General features: G+C 47.0%; 1 protein-coding gene across 2 annotated transcripts; it reads right to left on the reverse strand.

The window, feature by feature from the left end:
• Positions 1-1509: 1509 nt before the first annotated feature.
• On the reverse strand, positions 1510-19977 carry RILPL1 (Rab interacting lysosomal protein like 1). 2 transcript variants are annotated; one of them, XM_066562511.1, is made up of 8 exons: positions 19642-19977; positions 16166-16316; positions 11674-11792; positions 10577-10804; positions 8088-8260; positions 7475-7567; positions 4113-4200; positions 1677-1791 (listed from the first exon to the last, which is right to left on the reverse strand). In XM_066562511.1, the coding sequence occupies exons 1-8, from the start codon at positions 19942-19944 to the stop codon at positions 1786-1788; spliced, it is 1161 nt and encodes a 386-aa protein (XP_066418608.1). In that variant the 5' UTR covers positions 19945-19977; the 3' UTR covers positions 1677-1785. The 2 variants fall into 2 exon arrangements, with proteins under 2 accessions (XP_066418607.1, XP_066418608.1); XM_066562510.1 differs by lacking the exon at positions 4113-4200 and having other exon boundaries at positions 1510-1791; positions 19642-19976.
• Positions 19978-20925: the final 948 nt, after the last annotated feature.

The following is a 20925-nucleotide window of genomic DNA, read 5'->3' on the forward strand; positions in this document are numbered from 1 at the left end:
GGAGAGGTTTTACTGCCAGGGTTTTACTATAGATGGGCTAAGAACCATTTGCTGCTCACACACATTAAAAATCCACTCTTGAATCACCCTGTAATAAGAACAACTGGCCTGCACGAAGCCCTCTGGAGTCCTCTGAGAGTTCCTCCTGCACTCAGTACCTGGAGTAGTTGGAGCTTGGTTCCAGCCTGAGCTGTATTTCCTGTCCTTGGTGCCTCTCCTCAGAAGAGGCGCTACAGAGCGGGTGGAGCAGCTGGGGCTGTGGTGCCAGCAGCAGCTCCCAGCCCCTGGCACTGAGCTGCACATGCAGAGGCTGCCCATGGCCCTGCTGGCACGAGATCCTCCCCATGATCAGTGGGCTCCAGCATGGACCTTCCCAGCCCAGGGCCAAGGCCACAGAGACACCTTAGCCCTGTCCTCACACAGAGCCATGGACACAGCTGGTCAGGCTCCTTGGGGAGTGTGTGGAGCAGAGGTGAGGACTGCACTGGCACTGGGTGTCCTCAGCACTGACACTGGGAGGTTTCAGTGCTGGAAAAACAACCTTGGTCAGGCCTGGGGTCTCACCAGCTCAGCTGCAAAGCAGATCCAGCCCCAGCCCCTGGGGTTGGCTGCTGGGCTGTCCTGGCAAGTGCAGCCCTGTACCAGGGGCTACCCAGACATCTGCCACCACCAGAGGAGCAGCTTCACACACAGAGTTCATCTGCTCTGCCCACATAGTGTTGAGTCAAGAGAAAAGGTTGGGGTCATGTCTAGGTCAGCAAAATAGTTCATGTCAGCCAGCTGAGGATGTGTTTCCCTCTGAAGTTGGGCAGTTTTACCTAGACAGGAAACTGAAGTGTGACTTAATTAAAAACCTGTCTGTGGGAAAGATCTAATTCTTTTACAGCAGCTGCCTGCTACACTGCGAGGAAGTCCCTGGTAAGAAGGGAAAGAATTCAAAAGTTAGGGTTCCTCCCTGTAAGCAATTTGTTTTCCATTAATACTGCAGAACACAAGGCACGCTCACCTCATCCATCGTCTCTTCATGCTTTAGGCACTGTAAGCACAAGGGAAATGTACACTCACTGTCCCTCTCAAGGCTACTCCAGTTCCCACTGTCAGGTGGATTTCCAAGGGCTGACTCTGCAAGATGCCGATGCCAGCGGCACTGACAGGACACAGCAGAGCTGTGGCTGCCACCAAGGGCGTCCAGCTGTCGTATCCCTCTTGAAAAAATTCTTACAGAAATAAAAAGCAAACAACCAGTAGTGTTAACAAACAGGGTAAAAGAGTCTTTGCCCTGTACTAGATATACACTGCAAACAAACTTCTAATAATGGGACCGGTCCTTTTTTGGTTTAAAGAAGCTTGTGTTACTGTAGTTAATGCATGAACAAGATCATAGACTTGTTATTCAGCACAAAACAAGTCATCTAGAAGCTTCCATGTCCCAGGGTGTCAGCAACTGTTACTACAAAGCTTGGGTTCCTGTTTGCAGCAAACAGTCACCAAGTGAACAGTGAGGGATCCCTTTTGGAGAGTCTGAAATAACCCCCGAGGTGTGCAAGGCAAGGAGAAGTGACGAGCTGCTGCCATGCTTTACAGAAGCTTCTTGTTACGAGACTGTCGAGATCTACTGCAGCAAACCAAACACCTCAGGGCTTTAGTCACAGGTGTTGCAGGGCTTCTTGTCCTTGTTCCATGTAGGAATCATCTCTGTTTGAATGTGACCATTCTCCAAAAGTTTGCTGGAAGTGGACATTTTTCTGTGACGCCTGCATACGTTTCTTATCACGAGAGAAGAAACTAAACCTTCCAGGAAGGGAGCAGTGGGGGAGGGAGAAGAAAGAACAGTGTTTACCATCCTGAAAGCACTTCAAACCCCCACCCCAATGCACAGCACAACAAAACACCGAGCAAAACACTCTGTTTGCATCTGCAGAAAATCAAGGCAGAGCAGCCTGATGGGAGTGCATGTCAGAACGTTGTTAGGGATGGAGTCATTGCAATCTCAAGCAGTTTGGCTACAGAAGCTTCAGATAAGCTCTAAATGCTGTTGACTCTACAAGGTGCAGGTATCATTTAGGTGTGGGTTCCCCCTTCCCCAGCCCTCAGGTAACGAAGCCACACGATCCAGGTTAGTTTCTTGGCATAAGTAAAGTGGTATCTTTGGCATTAAATCTGTATATTTTACCACAAAGCAGAAATATAATTTTTTTTTAAGGTTGTCAGCAGGGAAGTTCATAAGATAAGAAACTAAATCTCCACATTTTTTCCCAGTGTAGAGGTTTTGATACATAGACTTGATTCCTGCAAAAAGGAATGAATAAATGCACCTATGTGCATGAGAGTTTGCAGGATGAAGGCTCTAAACAAATGCACACGAGTGTGCACGTCATTTCCTGTCACACAGCTTGGGTGCTCTAAGATAATGACGTACATGAACCAACAGCCATTTAATACAGCTAAAAATACAGCTGGAAAAATCCTTAGTATTGTTTTATTTGTATGGGATGAAGTTATTGGATTAAGCAAATTCAGTGTTCATTGTGGGTTCAGTACAGGAGGAGTTAGTGCAGTGTTTAGGCCTGCTGAGAAATGCAAAAGTTGTGGTTCCAGCTACCAAAGGACTGAGTTGGCAGTGGATCCCTTTGGTCTCAGTGCTGGGTGGGCTTCAGGAGGTGAGGATTGTTTTTCCTGCCCTGTACCAAGTGTCACACAGCTGTGATCCAGGACAGGAACTGCTAAATGCTGCCACAGTAAGGGATCGTGCCAATAGAACCTCAGCTTCGTCAGGGGCTGGAATACTGGTCAGGGCATAAACCTGACCCTGAGCCCACCTTCCTCAGCATTCTCCCAAATCCCACTCTCCCTTCATCCCCCTCAGCACCATCATCCCACCCCTCCCAGCTGCCTTGTGCAGAGCAGGGAGTTCAACCTTCCACGCCTCTCAATACGCAGGAGGCTGGATGATAATCATGAGAATATTAGGAATAATTACTTGTTGATTAGAAAGGGAAATACACCACTACACAAGTTGAATGCACATAAATAACAGTGCCAGCAGAACCTGAACTTTTGCATTTCCTGGCTTCAGATGTGCAGCCTTAATAGTGAAATAAGTATTTTGCACTTAATTAGCCTCATACTTTTCTACCACCTTCATCACAGGAGTTCATAAGTTCACACACATATACTGAATATTTTCAGGGCCAGAGCCAGCTCCAGCTGATAAAAGAAGTGTTTAGGGACTGAGCCTTCACATTTGGTCCTGCCTGCTCAGGGTTACTGCCTGGAAGCCCACACAAAGGACTGCTATGTTTATACAGTCAGTTACAAAGCTCAGTAATTTTTCACTTTATCAGGAAATTAAGCAGGAGAAAAATAAGTTCGTAAATCTCTAAAGGGTTCAGCTTTTATAATTCCTTCTGAAACAATGAAAATTGTTATTATGGCTAGAAAATTCTCATGGAGGATGTTTGGAAAAAGCCTGTCTGTGTGGAGAGGAAACTGTGTCGTTGCTGTAAATATAAAGATTGCTAAAGCAGCAGTTCTAATGCAAAGAGACTTTGCATTAACAATTATCAGTATGTCTTCCAGGGAGAGCCAAGAATTGGATGACAGAATTGATTATGAAGAGTTTACACTCTATTCCAAAATACATAATTAGAGACAAAATATACAGGGCATAGATAGAAAGACATGAAAGCAACAGCCTGTAATTAACAGTGGAAATTAATATGGAAATCAGCCTCTCCATTCTGTAACTCTAACTAATGATTGTAACAAATTATTAGAAACGAGTTTCTCAAAGAACACTGGTGAGAACTGTGAATAGCCTTGCTTAGGAAGCAGAATTAACAGATGCTGGTTAAAGCTGCATATTGCACCGATTTTCCAAGGAATAATGATTGGTTTAGCATGGCAACATTATGGCAAAAGGTGAGAACATGTCAGTTTGAGGATGAGCATGGAGGACTGGGATGAGTACTGACACTGACTGGTCATTCTGATTGGCACTTTGATCCTCTGGAATCCCCCTGGCAGCCAGGAGAATGCAACCAGCAGTGCTTGTTAACACAGGGTCATGCAAGAGGAAACCACAGTACCAAACATTAAAAAAAAATTCCTACAAGGGACACAAGTCTTCTTATTGGCTGCAATGTGGGATCATCTGGAATCAATCCAGCTGCTACCATGGGCATTATGGCTGTAAAGATCCTGGTCAGGAAAGTACAGACACAGAAGAGATAAGACTGGAGCAAGGGAGAGAAAAGGCATTCCATTAAAAAGAAAAGAGGCAAACATGATACACGGGGTTACTTTGAATTACAACACAGGACACGTTACAGGGAGAGGGGGATCTGCATCACCCAAGACAGCTCTCCTCAGTGAAAAACTTTTGTTCAGAAAAAACAGTTATTGGAGCAGGTTCAATTGCTTTTGGATTTCTAAAAGATACCACTTTCCTGTTGTGAGGCAGCCTGCAACCTGGCTTGGATTTCATCAAGGTATGACCAGCTCTAGCAATGCAGAGCACAGTGCACGTTTTTGTTCCAAGAGACAAACAGGCACAGACACAATGAAATGAAGGATGAAGGTGTGTGTTAAGAAATACAAAACAGGACTCTGCTGTGACTACTGGATATTGGCACAGGGTTAGAGAGGACCAGCATTACAGTTAAAGATTCCACAAGGGTTACAGTTGATATTTTCAGGTTAAAAACCAGTATTGCAGGTGAACTCTTGAAATAACCTCCTAAGAAACTCCGTGGTTAAAGGGCCTGTGTGTCTGTTCCAAAGGAACCTGTGTTACTTCTCATGCAGGAAGATGCCAACTGCAGGCAGCTGCATGCTTTTGGGAAACCCTGCAGCTGCTCTGGCAGGAGCACTCTGGAGCTGGCTCGCAGCAAGACGAGCTCTTTGTGAGGGTTCAGCACTGAGCATTAGACAATCCATGCAGCACAGAGCTGAGAGAGCTGAGTGCTCTGTGCCCAGCCAGTCCCACACAGCCCTGCCAGCACACCTCCAGCCATACCTGCACACCCTCTGTCTGTCTAAGGATTCTCCTCACAGCTTCTCCCTTGTGCCAAATATTTTTTTGAACTGTGGACTAATGTCAATTAAAAATTAAGTTGAAATCACGAGAGACATTTCACTTGTGACCAAATGCAGCTCTCCCCAGCTCACTCACTGCTGTTCTGAGATTAAAATTGAAAACAAATGGGCAAGCACTGTTGGATCATTAACAGCAGCCAGGATTTCTATTTTTGTGCAACATCCTGAGCTGCAGAACTGACAGACACACCAGCTTTTGTAGACTGCAAGGATAGGAAGAAAACTCCTGGCTGTTCGAGGCATGACATCAGTGACAAACAAGCACGTAGTCTTAAGGAGAAAACAAAAGGGTGTTTTCTGCTCCAAACAGAGGGAGCATTTTTAATGCTTGGACTTTTCCTCCTCAGTAAAGCCTCCTGGTTACATTATTTCATTAAAACTCTGTCATGTGATGTGGGAGAGACAAATGTACAAGTCAGGCATCTGAGATCAGAACTCAGAGTTTGCCCCAAACGTGCCAACCCAGAAAAAATGCTGATTTCTGTAGCTTCTGTTCTCCTTTCTTTGTGGACTTGCAGCACTGAATCACCTGAGCACATCTTGGATGGCACAGGCTACACATCCATATGGCTCATTCCCTCAGACTCTGTGTGGTGAAGGAAAAAGGGCACATTGCACAGGCAAGCATAAAACTTCCCTTGAGAGGGCTCCTATTTTTGTGCTTCAGCTTTTTGTTCAATCAGGAGAAAAACTCTGAAAGAGAGGGAAAAGCAGCCCTATTTCCTCTGCAAAGGCACTCTGCATGCAGAGAACAGCACTGCAAGTTTTCATCCCAGCACTGGGTTCATGTGCCAGGGTGTTCCCCAGGCAGGCAGAGGGACCCTGGGGAGGGAGGAGGGAGCTCGGGGACACCTCACAGCAGGCAGGGACTGCAGCTGGAGGGTCTTGGGACAGGACAGAAGCTACATTGGCTTCTCTGCTTTGCCCAGCAGTGACATTTCCTGACTTTTTAAAGCCCGACTACAAGTACAGTGTTGACAACACACAGAGAGAGGAAAGAGGAGGAAAATAAAACCCCAGCAGAGAAATCCTATCCAGACAGGCTGCAAGAATGAGAAAAACCTGAAAACTGTTACCATCCTTCAGATTACTCAGGCAGACAGTTTGATATTCCCTTATTTAATATGATGGCTAAGTGGAGAGAGAGCAGAGTGAAACCTGGGGACAGAGCATGACACCTAAAATAAGAAATTTCAGCTTAGGCAGAGTCAAAACTAATACCTCACCAACATGTGCTCTGCCTTACAACCCCTGTTTACATTTTTATGCTGCCTTTGCTTCATCAAAGGCAGCATTTCAAATCAAACATGGAAGCTGCACAACACAAACTGTGTGAGCTGAAACCAGCCATTCCCTACAATAAAATTAGCTTTAAAAAGCTCTAAAAGAAGTGTAAAAGAAAAGAGAAACTTTACAGTGTAGATCTTGTGCAACACAATATCATCATCATCATCATCATCATCATCATCATCATCATCGTCGTCACAGTCACCAAATGAGAACTGAAATCCAAACTCAAAATGTATTTTCTACTCATGTGAGAGGAAGGTTTCTCTCAGCACAGGCAGAAAGCTGCAGTCTACTGCAAATAATCAACAGTGCCCTCCTGACTCCATGGTGTTTTGGGTCAGTCCAGATCTTCCTATGGAATTTACTCTCCCAGGGCTGCTGCTGTTATAAACAAGGACTGAAGGCTGTGGACATGGGGACAGGATGGAAGAACTCTTTATATAGAAACAACTGTTCCAAAATCACTTTTGCAGTTAAGAGAGTTAAGCTTCCGGTATCACAAAAATCCAAAGAGTTGCTGTGAGATTAGAAGACTTAATTTGGAATAAATAAATGCCCAGGAAGGAGTTTCAGCAGAGAAAAGGACTGGCCAAGACAGTGATTTTATAAAGTGATACTCTTGTAGCAGCACATCTCTGGCAGTAAGCTTTGGTTCCAACAGCAGCATTAATATTTCAGAAAAAGGTGGGGTTCTCTTAGCCAAGCCAATGCCCATCCTCTCAGCAGCAAATTTGCTCAGCAAAGAGAAGGGTTCTGTGCTGCCCACATAGTGCAAGTCAGGGTCTAAAGGCTTCAGTCAATAAGGAAATGGGCACAGTGAGGTCATGGGAAAATGATAATCCAAGACTGAAAGTTGTCCCAGATGGAGGCAAAAGTTTTGGCCAAAACCAACTGTTGTTTCACATCTTCCAAGTGCTCATTTAGTGTCTCTCATATACAGTAGGAATGTGGTTATCTGAATTTTTCAAGTCTTTAAAATTGTCATATGCATATCTGAATTTTTCAAGTCTTTAAAATTGTCCTGTGCATAAGAAACATTTGGTATTTACAGACTATACCCATTATGTTTAGTAAATATGCTACTTACAGTCGTTTGATTCCAGATTCAGGCTGAGTTGTGGGTTTTGGCTGAATTATGGGTGTAGGCTGTGGGGATCTAGTTTCTTCTTCCATTTCCTCACTTGAAAGAAAGAAAAGATAATTAATGTTCTCCTGCCAAGCCATGGAAGCACTTTGAGATCTACAGTTCAATCTGAGGTAGCACTGTTGATGAAGTAATGCAAAAAGATCTGTTCAAAACCCATTCAAATCAATTGAAGATTTTTTGATCAACCAAGGATCAGCACCAAGAACTGGGTCTCCATTCAATATTTTTTCCCCATTGTGACAAGGAGAGGGAGAAGAGGAAAGGATTGAATAAAGGGTCTAGAATTTTCATTTTAGACCCACCCCTATCCTCATTTTTGAAGTTCAATTCTATTAAATGTTTGTAATCTTTCTAGGATCCAGGGCAGACCTGGGAGTGAGGGAAGGACAAGTTTGAGGTGCCAGGTTCAAACTGAGGTTCATTCTTGCAGTCTCTGCACAAGCCTTTGCAGAAACACCAACGTGGACAGAACTTCAGAGCACATTTATTGTTCCTACACCTGCCCTGTGTCTCCCTGAGTACATCATCCAACAGGAGAGGAGATGTAACCCACCTCTTGTAATATAAAAGCTCCTCTTGAAGCAAAAACACTCTGGATTTCAGTTCATTCCTCTCGTGAAGGACGTCCCGGAGCTCCTGCAGGGTGAATCTTGGGCGATTGGGATCTTTTAAGTCCATTGCCATCCTCTCTGACTCAGAGAGACAATCATCATTGTTTGGTTCTGCCTAGAGAGTGAAATCTGGGCTTTAAATTCACTGTCCAATTCAAACGTCCAACTTTTGATAAGTCAGTTTTAGGAATTCATACTTTTAACAAGTGGAGTAAATCAAACATCAGTTTTTTATCTAAACACTGAAAAAATGGCATGGCAAGGGTCACCCAGTTCCTTCCAGCTCCTCCCACAAAGAGGTGTCTTCTTCTAATGTAAACATACAATGATGATAAATCACAAGGTTCTGGGAAGGGTACTTGGAATTGAGATTCTGAAAAGCAGCTCCAAGCCTTAAGAGGTCTACAGGATTTATAGCAATATAATCAAATGCAGGACACTCTGTTCCAGGAAAATACATTTGAAATGTAGCAAAGTCCATTTGAAATGTGATGCTTTTTGCAAGGACTGATAGAGGCCAGCACATGAAATCAGAGCTGCCAGCAGCCAGGTCAGTCACTCACCCTTGTGGGAGGATGCAGAGATCAGAGTCTCAGAGCTCCTGTGTGGCACTGACAGCTTGCTGGGATACAAGCTGGAAATCTGAGGAGTTGAGTAGTGAAATTTCTACAAAGTCCATTTCTTGTAATCCTGACTCTACCTTCTTCTAAGCTCCTGTTTGTGAAATGGTTTTGCAATACACTGATCTATGGTTTCAGGCTGAACTTGGCTAAGGCTGGTGCAAGGTGAATTTCAGGTGAATTTCAGTGCCTGTCCTGCAGGGATGAGGCAGCAGAGTGATGCTCACTTGGGCACAGTTTGATCACCCTTTTAATCCAAACACATTCCTTTGCACAGACTACATGGAATAAAGATTAATGCAACAAGAGGTTCAAAGGAAATTACCCAAACACTTTTCCTCCTCTTCACCTCCTAGGTATAGGTCTGAACTGGTGTCTCTCCTTTTGGTTGTATATTTGTCCCACATCTCTGCCCAAAGAAGCTATTTTTGCTAGATTTGGCTCAAATCAGCAAAGACTGAGCAGCCTGTACCCAATGCAAATGTCCTTGACTGAGGCCAACAAGCCATGGCCATTCTGGAGCATGCAGCTATTCCAGTTTTCTCCTTGCCACTGCAGTTCCTGTGTGAGCTCTGTCCTGGCAGAGGGAGCAGGGACGGCTCTAATGAGAGGAGGCACCATTGCCATGGAACTGATGAGTTGGAGAGAGGTGAAGAATGCATCCTTTCTCTGCAGACACTGAGGACACTTTTATCCTGCTGGCTCCAGGCCTGGGCTCCCCAGCCCTGTTTACAAAGCTGGGTGTCCTGGCTGAATTAACAGCAATGAAATAATCCTTTTCATCATTAATACAGTGCTTGCCCAGCTCAGCAGTGACATGTTAGCACAGCACTGGCTGCCACATTCCCAGGGGACCAAGGTACCCCATCAGCACTCGTCTCTGCTTTTTGCTGTGTATTCCTGCCTGTTGCCAGTGAAATGAATGGATGTTGCACTGGATGTTTCAATCTCTGCTGCAGTCTGTCAGGCATTTACCATGGACTCTTACCAATGCATCAAGCTGAACAGCTCTGTGTGATAGAGCTCCTCTAAGTTCTTCAATATCATTACACCCCTTATTGCATTTCCTACTCTGCTAAGAGCATCGTTAGGAGAGGGAAATGCTGTACATTTGCTTCAGGAATAAAAAAGTAATGTCATAGGCACAAAGGAAAATATTAAGAACCATAAAGAGGACTTGGGGATCAACAGATCAGTGCATGTTTTTCTCAGGAAGCTCCCCTCAAATTTGCATTCCTGCTGCTCTGATCTCCAGCCCCATTTGCAGACTGTCACTTTGCCTGTTCTGCAAGAACCTGGCTCTGCCAGCAGGAGCATTTGCTTTTCACGAACATCTGTGCTCACAACACTTCACTGCACAAATTCTAATAGGAAGCAAAAGCAGAAATAAGGCCAAAGTTGGTTCCTCTAAAAAGCGCCTTGAAATATTTATATGTTGATTTGGTAGCACTTCACCAGCTTAGTCCTGGCTGAAGTGCCATAAGAACAGCAGGGACCAGGTGTGCAGAGCTCTGCCCTGACTCAGGGACACTTCTGGCAGTTTCTGTTCCACTGTGGTTCAGCTGCCACCACCACCCCTGTGACCCATCTGGCCTTGAATATTTGCAGGTCTGGCAAAGCTGAAGCTGTTTGTCTTTGGAAAACCCAGACTCTCCAAAGAATTGGTTTGTTTTCCTTTGGGGTAAGGGGTAGGTGTGTACAAAGAAAATGAAGCAAACACACTACCACAACCAAAATGCAAAGGGGTACTTGGTATGAAGTCCAAAGCTTTTTAAAAGGCTGCTTAAAAAGTGACCCAAAGTGCCTCTTACCTTTACTTCCTCCCCATTTTGGCTGGCCTGGCTGTCCTCACCCTGCAGCTTTTCTCTGAGCTTGCCCAGCTCTGCTCTCAGGTTGCCCATCTCCTGCTCCTTGGTTTGCAGATACGCTTCCAGCTCCACCTTCTGCTCGATCAGCGCCTTCCCCTGGGCCTCAACCACCGTGATCCGGTGCCTCAGGTCGTGGTTAATCTTCATCAACCTGTTCTGCTGCTGCTGCAGCTGCAAAACATCCATGCAAGAGCTCAGTGGCCATTCAGCCATGATGGCCCAGTCCCAAACACCACCTTGAAGTAGTTGGGTTCCTGTTGCATTTAGTCTGAAAAATTCCCCCCCCTCTCCTCACCCCCAGATTAGTTTTTCTAATATCTAATTATCTGCTACAGTTTCAGTCACCCAAATTTAATTGATTTCTAGAGTAAATTCCCCTAGCACAGGGAGTTTTTCAGATAAAAGCAAATCCATCACTTGTGATATTAATTCAAGGATAGGGTGGCTTCTGGGATTCTGAATCAAATGTTAACCCAGGGGAGAAGAAAGAAAAGACAGAGGAATCTTGGTGTTCAGTTTCTAGGTGCTTTGCTTTGAGCTCCAGGGCTCTCTCCTAAGGCAGATGTGACCTGCTGGCTGTGTGTGGACAGCCCCAACTCAAAAGGCTGCAGCACCTGCCAGGGGCATTGGGCAGAACAGAGATCACCTAAGCCTGGCCTTACTGGCACCAGGAAAGTCCCATGGCCTAAGGACATGAGGCAGTGTGAAGAATGGGAAGCAAAATCTGGGTAAGGAGGTCATTGCACAGAAAGTGCCAAATCTCATGTCATGCCTGGAGTCACAGTGGAGTCTGTGACTCATCTGAACAGGTCACTGCTGGCCCTTCTCGTGCAGAGTGATGCACACTGCATCCCTGGTGTGGGACTGCACTGAAGCCTGACCATTCTGGACACTCCACAGCTCTGCTGGACACTTCAGCTGCTATTCAGGACTATTAATCCAGCACTGTTTATTCTTTCTATGTTAACTTCAAACTCAAAACCAGGCTGTGGAAGTGTGGGTGAGAAAGAACAGAAATAGGAAGACCAAGAGCCACTTACAGCCTCTACATCCTCATTTTTGAGTCCAAGTTCCCGGTCCTTTGCCCTGATTTCATCCCTCTGTTTATCTACCACTTCCTTCAGCTTCTTCATGACTTGCCGCTCTCTCTCTGACATCCCTGGTTAAAAAAAGAACACAGAACACAAGCTAAGGGCAGGCAGGAGCTGCTGAGCCTGAGAACAATAACAATGAGGAATATTTAAGTAGACTCTGGAAGTTGCCTGCTGGTAGAATTACAGAGATGCTTTAGAGGTTACCTTAAGGGTAACAGAGAACACAGATGACAGAATCCACTCCATAAAGCCCCTGCACAGAGATTCTTTAAAAAAGGAACTGACAGTCCTCAGAAACATTTATAACAGTGAGTGACACTGCTGCATCTCTCTGCCTTAGTAGTTTTACATCAATGTTCTCACCATGCCCCAGGGGGCTTGGTTATCTGTGTGATTATCTCTGGCATCAGCTGGCCAAGGCCTTGTGAAAATTGTAAAAAAGATGGTCTGGATCTTCAGTAAGATGTGAACAACATATCACTGTTGTGGATTGCATCTGGATCCAAACCAGCTGAGGAGATTGATTTTTAGTTGAAATCCAGTTTTGTGTTTGGTGAAAACAAGATGAAACCTTCAGAGGGTACCCCCACCCTGAATGCAGAACCAAAATTTAGTCTGAATTATGGTCACATATTTTCTCCTCATGTTTTGCTACTCTTTTCCCATCCTATTGTGTGGTAATTCATATTTAGAGTAATTGTACTTGAGAGAAGAATACTTGATAGCATTACACTGGTGAAAGGAGTTTGGAACATTGCCAAGAATCCAACACTGATCCTGTCTGAAAATAAAGAAAGGGTTAGATTAACCTTAAATCTGACCAATGAATCATTAGGAAATGTCCTAAACCACAGGAGCCATTCTTGTATTTGCCATTACAGAGATAACTTGGATCTGGCACTGCAGTGATGAACTCTTGAGAGCAAACACAGAGCAGAGGTTTTACCTTGGTGAGATGATGAATCTCCTGCCCTGCCCTTCCCTGAGAATGGCACAGAGATGTGCAGTTTGATGGTCCTGAGCTATCACATGAAATCACATTGCACAACATCCTTGAAGATGCAAACCCTGCAACCAGGGCAGTGTGAGGCTCCCCTGGCCAAAGCCCAGCCCAAGCAGGAGCTCAGATCCAGGCTCTGCTGCTAACCCTACTCACTTTGGCAAAGTCCTTTGTTATGTGGGTCTTCAGCTCCTTCCATTTATGAACTGCAAGTGGTGCTAATGCACTCCCCACTCTGGGCTGGCTGGAAAGCTGCTTCCTTTTCACTATATTAAAGCAGCTCCCACATCAGAAATATTCTCTGTATGCATCAAATGTATCCAGCCAGGAAAGGCTCTGGCTCTACTTTCTAACATCAGCTCAGACTTCCTGGTTTTGTTCTTCCTTCATCAGAGAAATCCAGAGTTGTTCCCACAAGAGAAATTAGCTGCATGTCTGTAGGAGCCCCAGCTCCCAGGTCAGCCACAGAATGAACTGATGGATGACAGAGTGGAGCAGGACAAAGCCCAGAGAAGGAAAGGGAGTCACTGGTGGGTGTGCACTCCTGCACAGCTCCGGGCTCCCATGCAGGGAGGGACCAGAGCAAACAGGGGAGCAGCAGCTCCAGTCCTCAGTGCTAAAGGAGCAGAGCTGTGGTACTGCAGAGAGCAGGGAACTGCTCTGCTGGTCATGGCTGGCCAGGAATTTGGTTCACAGGACATGTTCCTGGCAAAGCCCAGAAAAGAACTGTCAGTGACATGGTGTTCACATTCTAGTGTTACATTCTCACCCCTTTTAATTCTGTGGTACATTTGCCTGCTCTATTTCTGGACCCTGGTTTTTATCAGCTCTATGCTGCACTGGGTTCTAGTTTTTCACAGGATAATTTTAATTCTTTGCTGTGTACCAGCTCATACCCACCAGGGAGAACAAGTGTCACAAACACAAACTGCAGCTTAACTGTGCTAAAAGACCCACATTCCTCTCTCACGGGACAGGTCTGGTACTTCTCTGTACCCACAAACCTCACTGCAGGTCCCTGGATCCACTCACTGCAGCCAGTCTCAGGGCTGGGGCCTGAAACATCACCTATATTTAAACCCAAAATAATCCAAAACTTTGCCTTGAAGTAGAGGAAGTGCAGTGAAACTTTAGACTGGTGGTTTCACTCAGAAGGAGGTAGTGAATGCAGCTGTATCCATTAGTACTTGTGAAATGCTTTGAGATCTCTAGATAGCAGGTGCTATTTAAAGAAAAAATACCATTCAGTGCTGACTACTTTTCCTCCCACTGTGCTCATTTTTTTTTGCTAACATTTGGTGAACCTAAAAGGCTTCAATTGTGTGCACAGATCACTACAATTTTTATTTCAGGAAGTGGGGGGGGAAGGAAAGGTGGAGAGTTTTATGAAACAGTCACATCTCCTTCCATTTCCTCAGGCACTGGGAAAGAGGAGAGGGAAATCACTAAGTGCCCTAAATGTAAAATAATTATCTCTAAATGGTTCAAACTCTAATAAATGCAAGATCTTAAATGGCACACCCAGCCAGCTTCCCCAGGCACATCCTATGAGCAGTTTCCTGTGGTTTGCTGTGATCCTGGTGTTGTTCCAGCAAGAGAATGGAAAGCAGCTGGAGGGGAGGACACCAAGAAAAGAAAGAAAAGAAACTGGGGAGAAAAAAAAAAGAATATTCTTTGTGTTTAGTGACCTGTTCAGTGCTGCGTCCGTACAACTTGGCAGAGTTGTGCCGGGCAGAGCCTGTGGCACTGCACCATTACCTCAACACCCAGAACAGGTTCAATGCCCCTTTTGAGGGGAGCTGTAGGTCCAGCAGCACAGGAGGGTCACACAGGTGCTGCCATCCTGCTGCCTGTCCCTGAGCACAGCCAGGCTGAGTCAGCAGCTCCCCTGCAGTGGCACAGAGCCTGCTCGTCCTGTTTGACACACTTGGGTCAAGTTTGCATGTGGCATTTTCCTGGGATATTCCAATCACTCAGCACCATCAAGCAGGGCTCTGTTTGGCCTTGGGAGGAGCCACTTTAATGGGTGCTAGAGGCTCATCTCAACCCCTCCCTTGTGTTTTGTGTTCTGCTGTCACAGGTCCTTCCACAGGAACCCTGCTCTGCTCAGACTGCACAGAGCACTCCTGCTTGCACAGGAGCCTCTGCCATGAACACTTCATCACACTCCAGCAAGGCTCTGAGAATTGACTGGCAGGACTGACTCTCAAGGTCTTGCACACCCAGATCAGTGGCCTCTGATGCCTGTGTGAAATCACCCCTGTCACTGTCTGGTGAGTGAGCAGTGAGCTGAGGGGAGATGGGATCACAGTGCTCAACCATGCTCAGATAGCAGCATTGGTGTCTGCTCAAAACCAGTCCAGCTAACAAAGGATTGAGCCTGAAATGCTGCCTCTCTGGCCTCTACATCAGACCAAAGGACAGAGACTGAAAAAGAGCAGCAGAACTGCTTTCTGACACTATCCAAACAAGTTACTTGGGACAAATCTATCCCTGCTCATTAATGACAATATGTCCTAAAAGAAAACCAGTCAGGTTTGATACAATAGATCCAAATAATTAAATGGAATTGATATAAATTAAAATATTTCACTTCAAGTGAATATTTTGGCCAAAGAATATCAGTGATCTCAGCCTAAGCTCTGGAATGGGCCTATGGGTTTTGTTTGTGTTGTCATACATGGGTAGACACAGTAAAAATAACAAGGAAAGCACGTCTGGCATTTGCTGGCTGGATGTGAAGAGTATGGCTATATTTAAATGCAAGCACATGAGCTGCAGTGAGCTAGATAGCCACTGGAAGGAAAAAAAAGAAGGAGAAAAAAAAGAAAACAAAGGGGAAGCTGGTTCTTTATAACACAATGTCAGTCTTCATGGTCCATGACTCATTGCCGCCATTCTGAATTTTGCATGGAGTTTGTCAGCCTGATGTTGAGCTACTTCTTTGCCACTAATTGACTCCTAATTTGAAAGCATTGCATTTGTTTTAAAAAGTATCTTGAGAGGTTTAACAATTTTTACTTTTTGAAGGTTTAATTATGCATTTCCCCAGTGCATGTGAGCAGCACTGAGCCTCAGGGAGAGAGGGAGTGCAGCTTCCACAGTGTTGGGCAGAGTTTCATCCACTTCCAGCAAAATGAGAACCCAAACAAGAGATAGACCAAAAGGTGTATCTAGACTTTACTTCCAGAGATGCTTCTCAGCCAAACAAAAATTTGGTTTTCTTTCCCTCATTTCTCCACCTCTTATCATGTCTTCAGTATCATCATGTATTCAGAGATTTTCTATTTAGGTAAAAAAAAAAAAAAAAAGCTTTCAAAACCCAGATCTGAATTAATCTACAGGGGAAAACCACACCAGAATATCCAGTCAAAGTATTTTGATTAAGTATTGCTTTTTGTAACAAAGCAAGGACTGAATTTGACGTAGCAAACTTGCCTTCATGCTTCTGAAATTCCTCTTCTGTGAAATTAATGTCTTTGTGAGACAAGTTTGTCATCAGTTGTTTATTCTCCTCCTGGAGCTGTGCAATTTGGGTGAGAAGATCCTGTGCTTCCCCTCTCCAGACATCCTCCACCAGTTCTAATTCCTATAGGGGAGACCAGGACAACACATTCATATTTTAGAACATATTAAGAGTCTTTGATTGGACAATTTACAGCTCAAACTAGTAATGATCCTACTGATTCTTATGGAAAGCAATTAAATAAGACTACTTTGAGTTTCTTAGAAGACATCTGCTTTTCTAATGCCACCACCAGGAAACCAGGCACCACAGCCCCCTTTGCTACATCTGAATGGAAATACCTGAGGGGACCATTCCTGATGCAAAGCAAGTTACCCAAAGGATGGCTCCTCATACCCTGCTGTGCTGTGAGGACCAGATTCAAGGTCAAATAACCAAACACCAGGACCAATTCCCTCCTGCACCCCAGGAAGCAGCTGCAAAGCTGTTAGAGAGCCCCCAAACCATCCCACAGCAGGGCCAGGAGCTCAGGGGTGGACAAACTCCTTCTGACAGAACAGCCTGCTCAGGGGTGGACAAACTCCTTCTGACAGAACAGCCTGCTCTGAATTGCTGCTATGAGCCACAAGTGTAAATGGATGAGTGTGTGATCCAGTGCAGCAAAGGCAGAGCTCCTGGTGCACACAGTGAACACAAACTCAAACCATGCTGCCTCCTATGCAAATTGTCCTGCTGGAATGTCCTGAGTGGTGTCTGTGTTAGTGCAGCCAGGCCAGCCAAAACAGCTCCCGTTTGTTGGGACACTGTGTCAAGAGCAGCTGTCACCAATCCTCATGAAGGTCAAGTCAGGACAAAAATTAAAAAGTCCTTAAGGAAAGCAGTTGTATTTAGAATCTTGCCTGTTCCAAAAGCTTCTCTGTATATCTCACTTCTGCAGTGGGGGGCATTCCTTGCTCCATTTTCACTTATGCTCTTCAGACAAAAAGCTGCATGCAAATCCCTGGAGCCAGGCTGAGTCACTGCTGACTTTCACATCCATCCACATGCCCCTTTCCTACCTAACAACAAAACACATTCACACAACAACCCAGCCAAGCACAGCTCCAGGCTAAAATAAGCTCTGCTGAGAGATGAAAGGATAGCTCTCTGCTTTGAATGCATGCTCTGATAATGGGAAGTCATCTTCCTGGTGACTTTTGGGTCCAAATACCATTTTATTCCATCATTTATTACTCTATTGCTGCTAAAAATGTTGCAGAAAACATTAGGTGGCAAAGAATAATAAATAGCAAAGGTGTGGTAAGCTGCACAGACTTAAGTATTAAAAAGGAAAGAAAATATAATCAATCAGCTATTGTACTTGAAATTCTTTATCTTGAGAGAAAAGTAAATCTGTAATGAAATTGATATTTCCAAAAACCTGGACTATTTACAGTGATGCTGCCTGTTACAACTCTGTAGCTAAAATAACGCAGTGACCTATTTTAGCAATAAACCAGCACATTCATCACTTCCAAGCATATTGATAAAACCAAAATAGAATGCACACAAACCCCAAACAATCTAAACTTTTATCATTTATATGTGGCTGCACTGTAAACACACAACTATGCCAGGTTTGCCTAGGCAAACTGTGTCATTTATTACTATTGAAGAGCCCAATGAATTGGAGCAGAAATTAACTTTTGAGTCCTCATTAGTGGAAGTACCAGACAGGGAGGCACATCCACAGGCCAGGCAGTGCCAGCCAGCTCAGGAAGCCCCAGGCAGTGGGTGCTGAGCCAGGTTTACAAGCAAAACAGATTCACACATAAATTTTAAGTGCTGAAATCTCAAACTGATTACTGCAAGGACCACTAAAAGCTTTTCTGGGTGTTTCTTGGAGGGTTTGACATCAAAAACTGCTTCTCAGTATCTGAGATTATTTCTGCCTATCAGCACCTGTCCTGTGAAAGTCTTCAAACCCTCACATTGGCACAGAGAAGATGTGAGAGCACATTTCTGTAGGGACCTGGTGCACTGGGAACCAGCTTGATTTTAAAAAAATAAAAGGTATGTATCATGCAGTTTATTTTCCTGTTAAAATCTGTTTAGGCTGAAGTAAATTGTTTAAACACTCCCTGAGCCTTCATGACCCTCAGAGAAGCTGACAGAGCAGAGGTGGTTGACTGGCAGGGAGATCAGCTGACACATTTAGGAAACTTTTTAATACTTATGAGAACTTCAGAAGCATCTCCAGAACAACTTGTACAATGACACTGGGTCAGTGCTGTATCTGCTTCCCCCCCAGCCTTTGGTAAATATTCAACATATTTGTATCTGTTCTCTAGACCTTCTTTTATCATAGTCTTGAGACTTATCAAGGCTTTGTACATTAAAGGTCTTTTACCTTCCTTTTCAGAGACATTGCCCTGAAACTTCCTCTGCAAAATGTTGCAGGGTTTATCCTGGATTTTCCATATGCTAGGTGAAAGTCCTTTAGCTGACTCTTTTAGAAATATAAAACTGGGATTTATCCAGTTAAGCTAAATCTTGAAGTTTGGGTTCTCTCTTCCAGAAATCTCCCATCTCCTGTTTATCCTGATTCTGTGTGTGGAATCAGGAATGGCATGAGGCAGCAGTGATGACTTAGCATAGTCATTTACCAGAAGAACCATTATATCAGTTATCTGGATGGTTTAAAGAGCAGATCTGCCACTTTTACTGCAGTAACTGGAGCTTGCTGTCCTGCCATGAGAGGCTTACAGGGTATGGGAAAAGCTCTCTGCCTCGGGCTTCAATAGGAGTGGGGTCAGGGAACACTATGACCACCCCAAAACAAGCCAAGGGACATCTTGCCATCAGAGGATGGAGCAGCAATCTGGCAGAGTGCTCTTCCCTACTCTTCAGCTCCAACTCTGCTCTGAAATCACTTGGTTCTCCATCTCTCTCCTATGATTTGTCTAACCCGAAGTCTGTTCCAGGAAAACTAGACTGCTAAATCATTCCCAGCCCCGGAGAGGAAAGTGTATTCTTGTCAGTGACCTTTCCTGGCCTAGCAGGAAGCAGCGCTATCCCTCGTCAGGAGAGGGGATGGAGCAGGAGTCCGAATCGGCCAGACACGGGGGAAGGAAATGCAGTGACTGGGGAAGGGGTGGAGAAAGGGAAGGAGGGAGGAAACTTCCAGGAGGGAAGGAAACAAAAAACAACAACACGCCCAAAGCCTCGGCGACGCTAAGGCAGCATCAGCGCAGAGCCCGTGAGCCCGGCCGGGCTGTACCGCACGCGTGCCCCGCCCGCTCCCGCGGCTCCGCCGCATCCCGGCCCGCACCCCGGCCTCGCTCTTTGTTTTCCCGGCGGCGGCGGGGGGAGAACGGCGGCGGGGGGGCCCGAGCCCGACTTCCCCCGAGCGGCTGCGGCAGGCGGGGGCAGCCCTGCCCCGCCGCGTCCCCCCGCTCCCCGCCCGCACCTTCTGGTGCTTCCTCTCCTTCTCGATGCGGTCCATCCTCTCCAGGCGCAGGCGGTCGAGCTCCAGGCGCAGCTCCTCCATCTCGGGGTTGATGTGGTTGCGGCTCACCAGCACCTCCAGGATCTCCAGCACCCGCACCACCTTGGGCATGAGGCGGGCGATGGCCTCGCAGCCGTGCTGGTCGATCACCCGCTCAAACTCCTGCCCCACGGCCGAGGCGATGTCGTACACGTCCATGACCGTCAGCTCCGCCGCGTTCTTCTCCAAGGCGGGCGGCACCCCGCCGCCGCCGCCGCCGTCCATGGCTCGCCCGGCCCCGCGGCGCCCGCATAGGCGGCGGCGGGGCGCGCTCCGGGCGGGGCGGTCCCCGTGCAGCCGCTGCCGCTGCCCCCGCGCCCGGGCCGCGGCCCCCGGCAACTCCCGCGAACTCCGGGCGGCTCGGCCGGGGGTGTTTAAACTTGGCCGGGCGGTGCTGGGGGAGCGGCGGCGGGAGGCGGGCGCGGCGTCCCCGCCACCACCGCCCCGCCGCCCGCGGCCAATGCCCGGCGCAGGGCGGGCCGGGGGCGGCCCCGCGCATGCCTGCGGCCCCCGCGCATCCCGGTTACCGGGGCCGTCCCCGCCGGCCCGAGGCGCGGGGGATGTCGCTGCACTGCGGGGCTTCGCTTGCGGTGGCGAGAAGAGCATCGGCAAGCGCGGGTGCCTGTCCCGCATCAGCGGGAGGGCTCTCGGTACCGACCGCTCCTACGGCCCCGTCCGGGGAGGAGAGCCGCGAGTTTTGGGGGTCAGAGCTCGGACCCGCCCGTGCTCGCGGTTCGGGTCCCGCACAGATGATGGAGCGGGTTCGCAGCAGGGCAGGGCTGTCCGCGGTACCCAGCAGCGAGCGAGGGTCCAGAGCCGTCGTGTCCTCACCAGGATGGACGGGGATGATGTTCCCCCTCTCGTGTCCGCACCAGGATGGACGGGGGTGATGTTCCCCCGCTCGTGTCCGCACCAGGATGGACGGGGGGCGATGTTCCCCTGCTCGTGTCCGCACCAGGATGGACGGGGATGATGTTCCCCCTCTCGTGTCCGCACCAGGATGGACGGGGGTGATGTTCCCCCGCTCGTGTCCGCACCAGGATGGACGGGGGCGATGTTCCCCTGCTCGTGTCCGCACCAGGATGGACGGGGGTGATGTTCCCCCGCTCGTGTCCGCACCAGGATGGACGGGGGGCGATGTTCCCCCGCTCGTGTCCGCACCAGGATGGACGGGGGTGATGTTCCCCCGCTCGTGTCCGCACCAGG

Source organism: Molothrus aeneus, chromosome 18, assembly GCF_037042795.1.
Source record: "Molothrus aeneus isolate 106 chromosome 18, BPBGC_Maene_1.0, whole genome shotgun sequence".
In the NCBI taxonomy this organism is placed as follows: Eukaryota; Metazoa; Chordata; class Aves; order Passeriformes; family Icteridae; genus Molothrus; species Molothrus aeneus.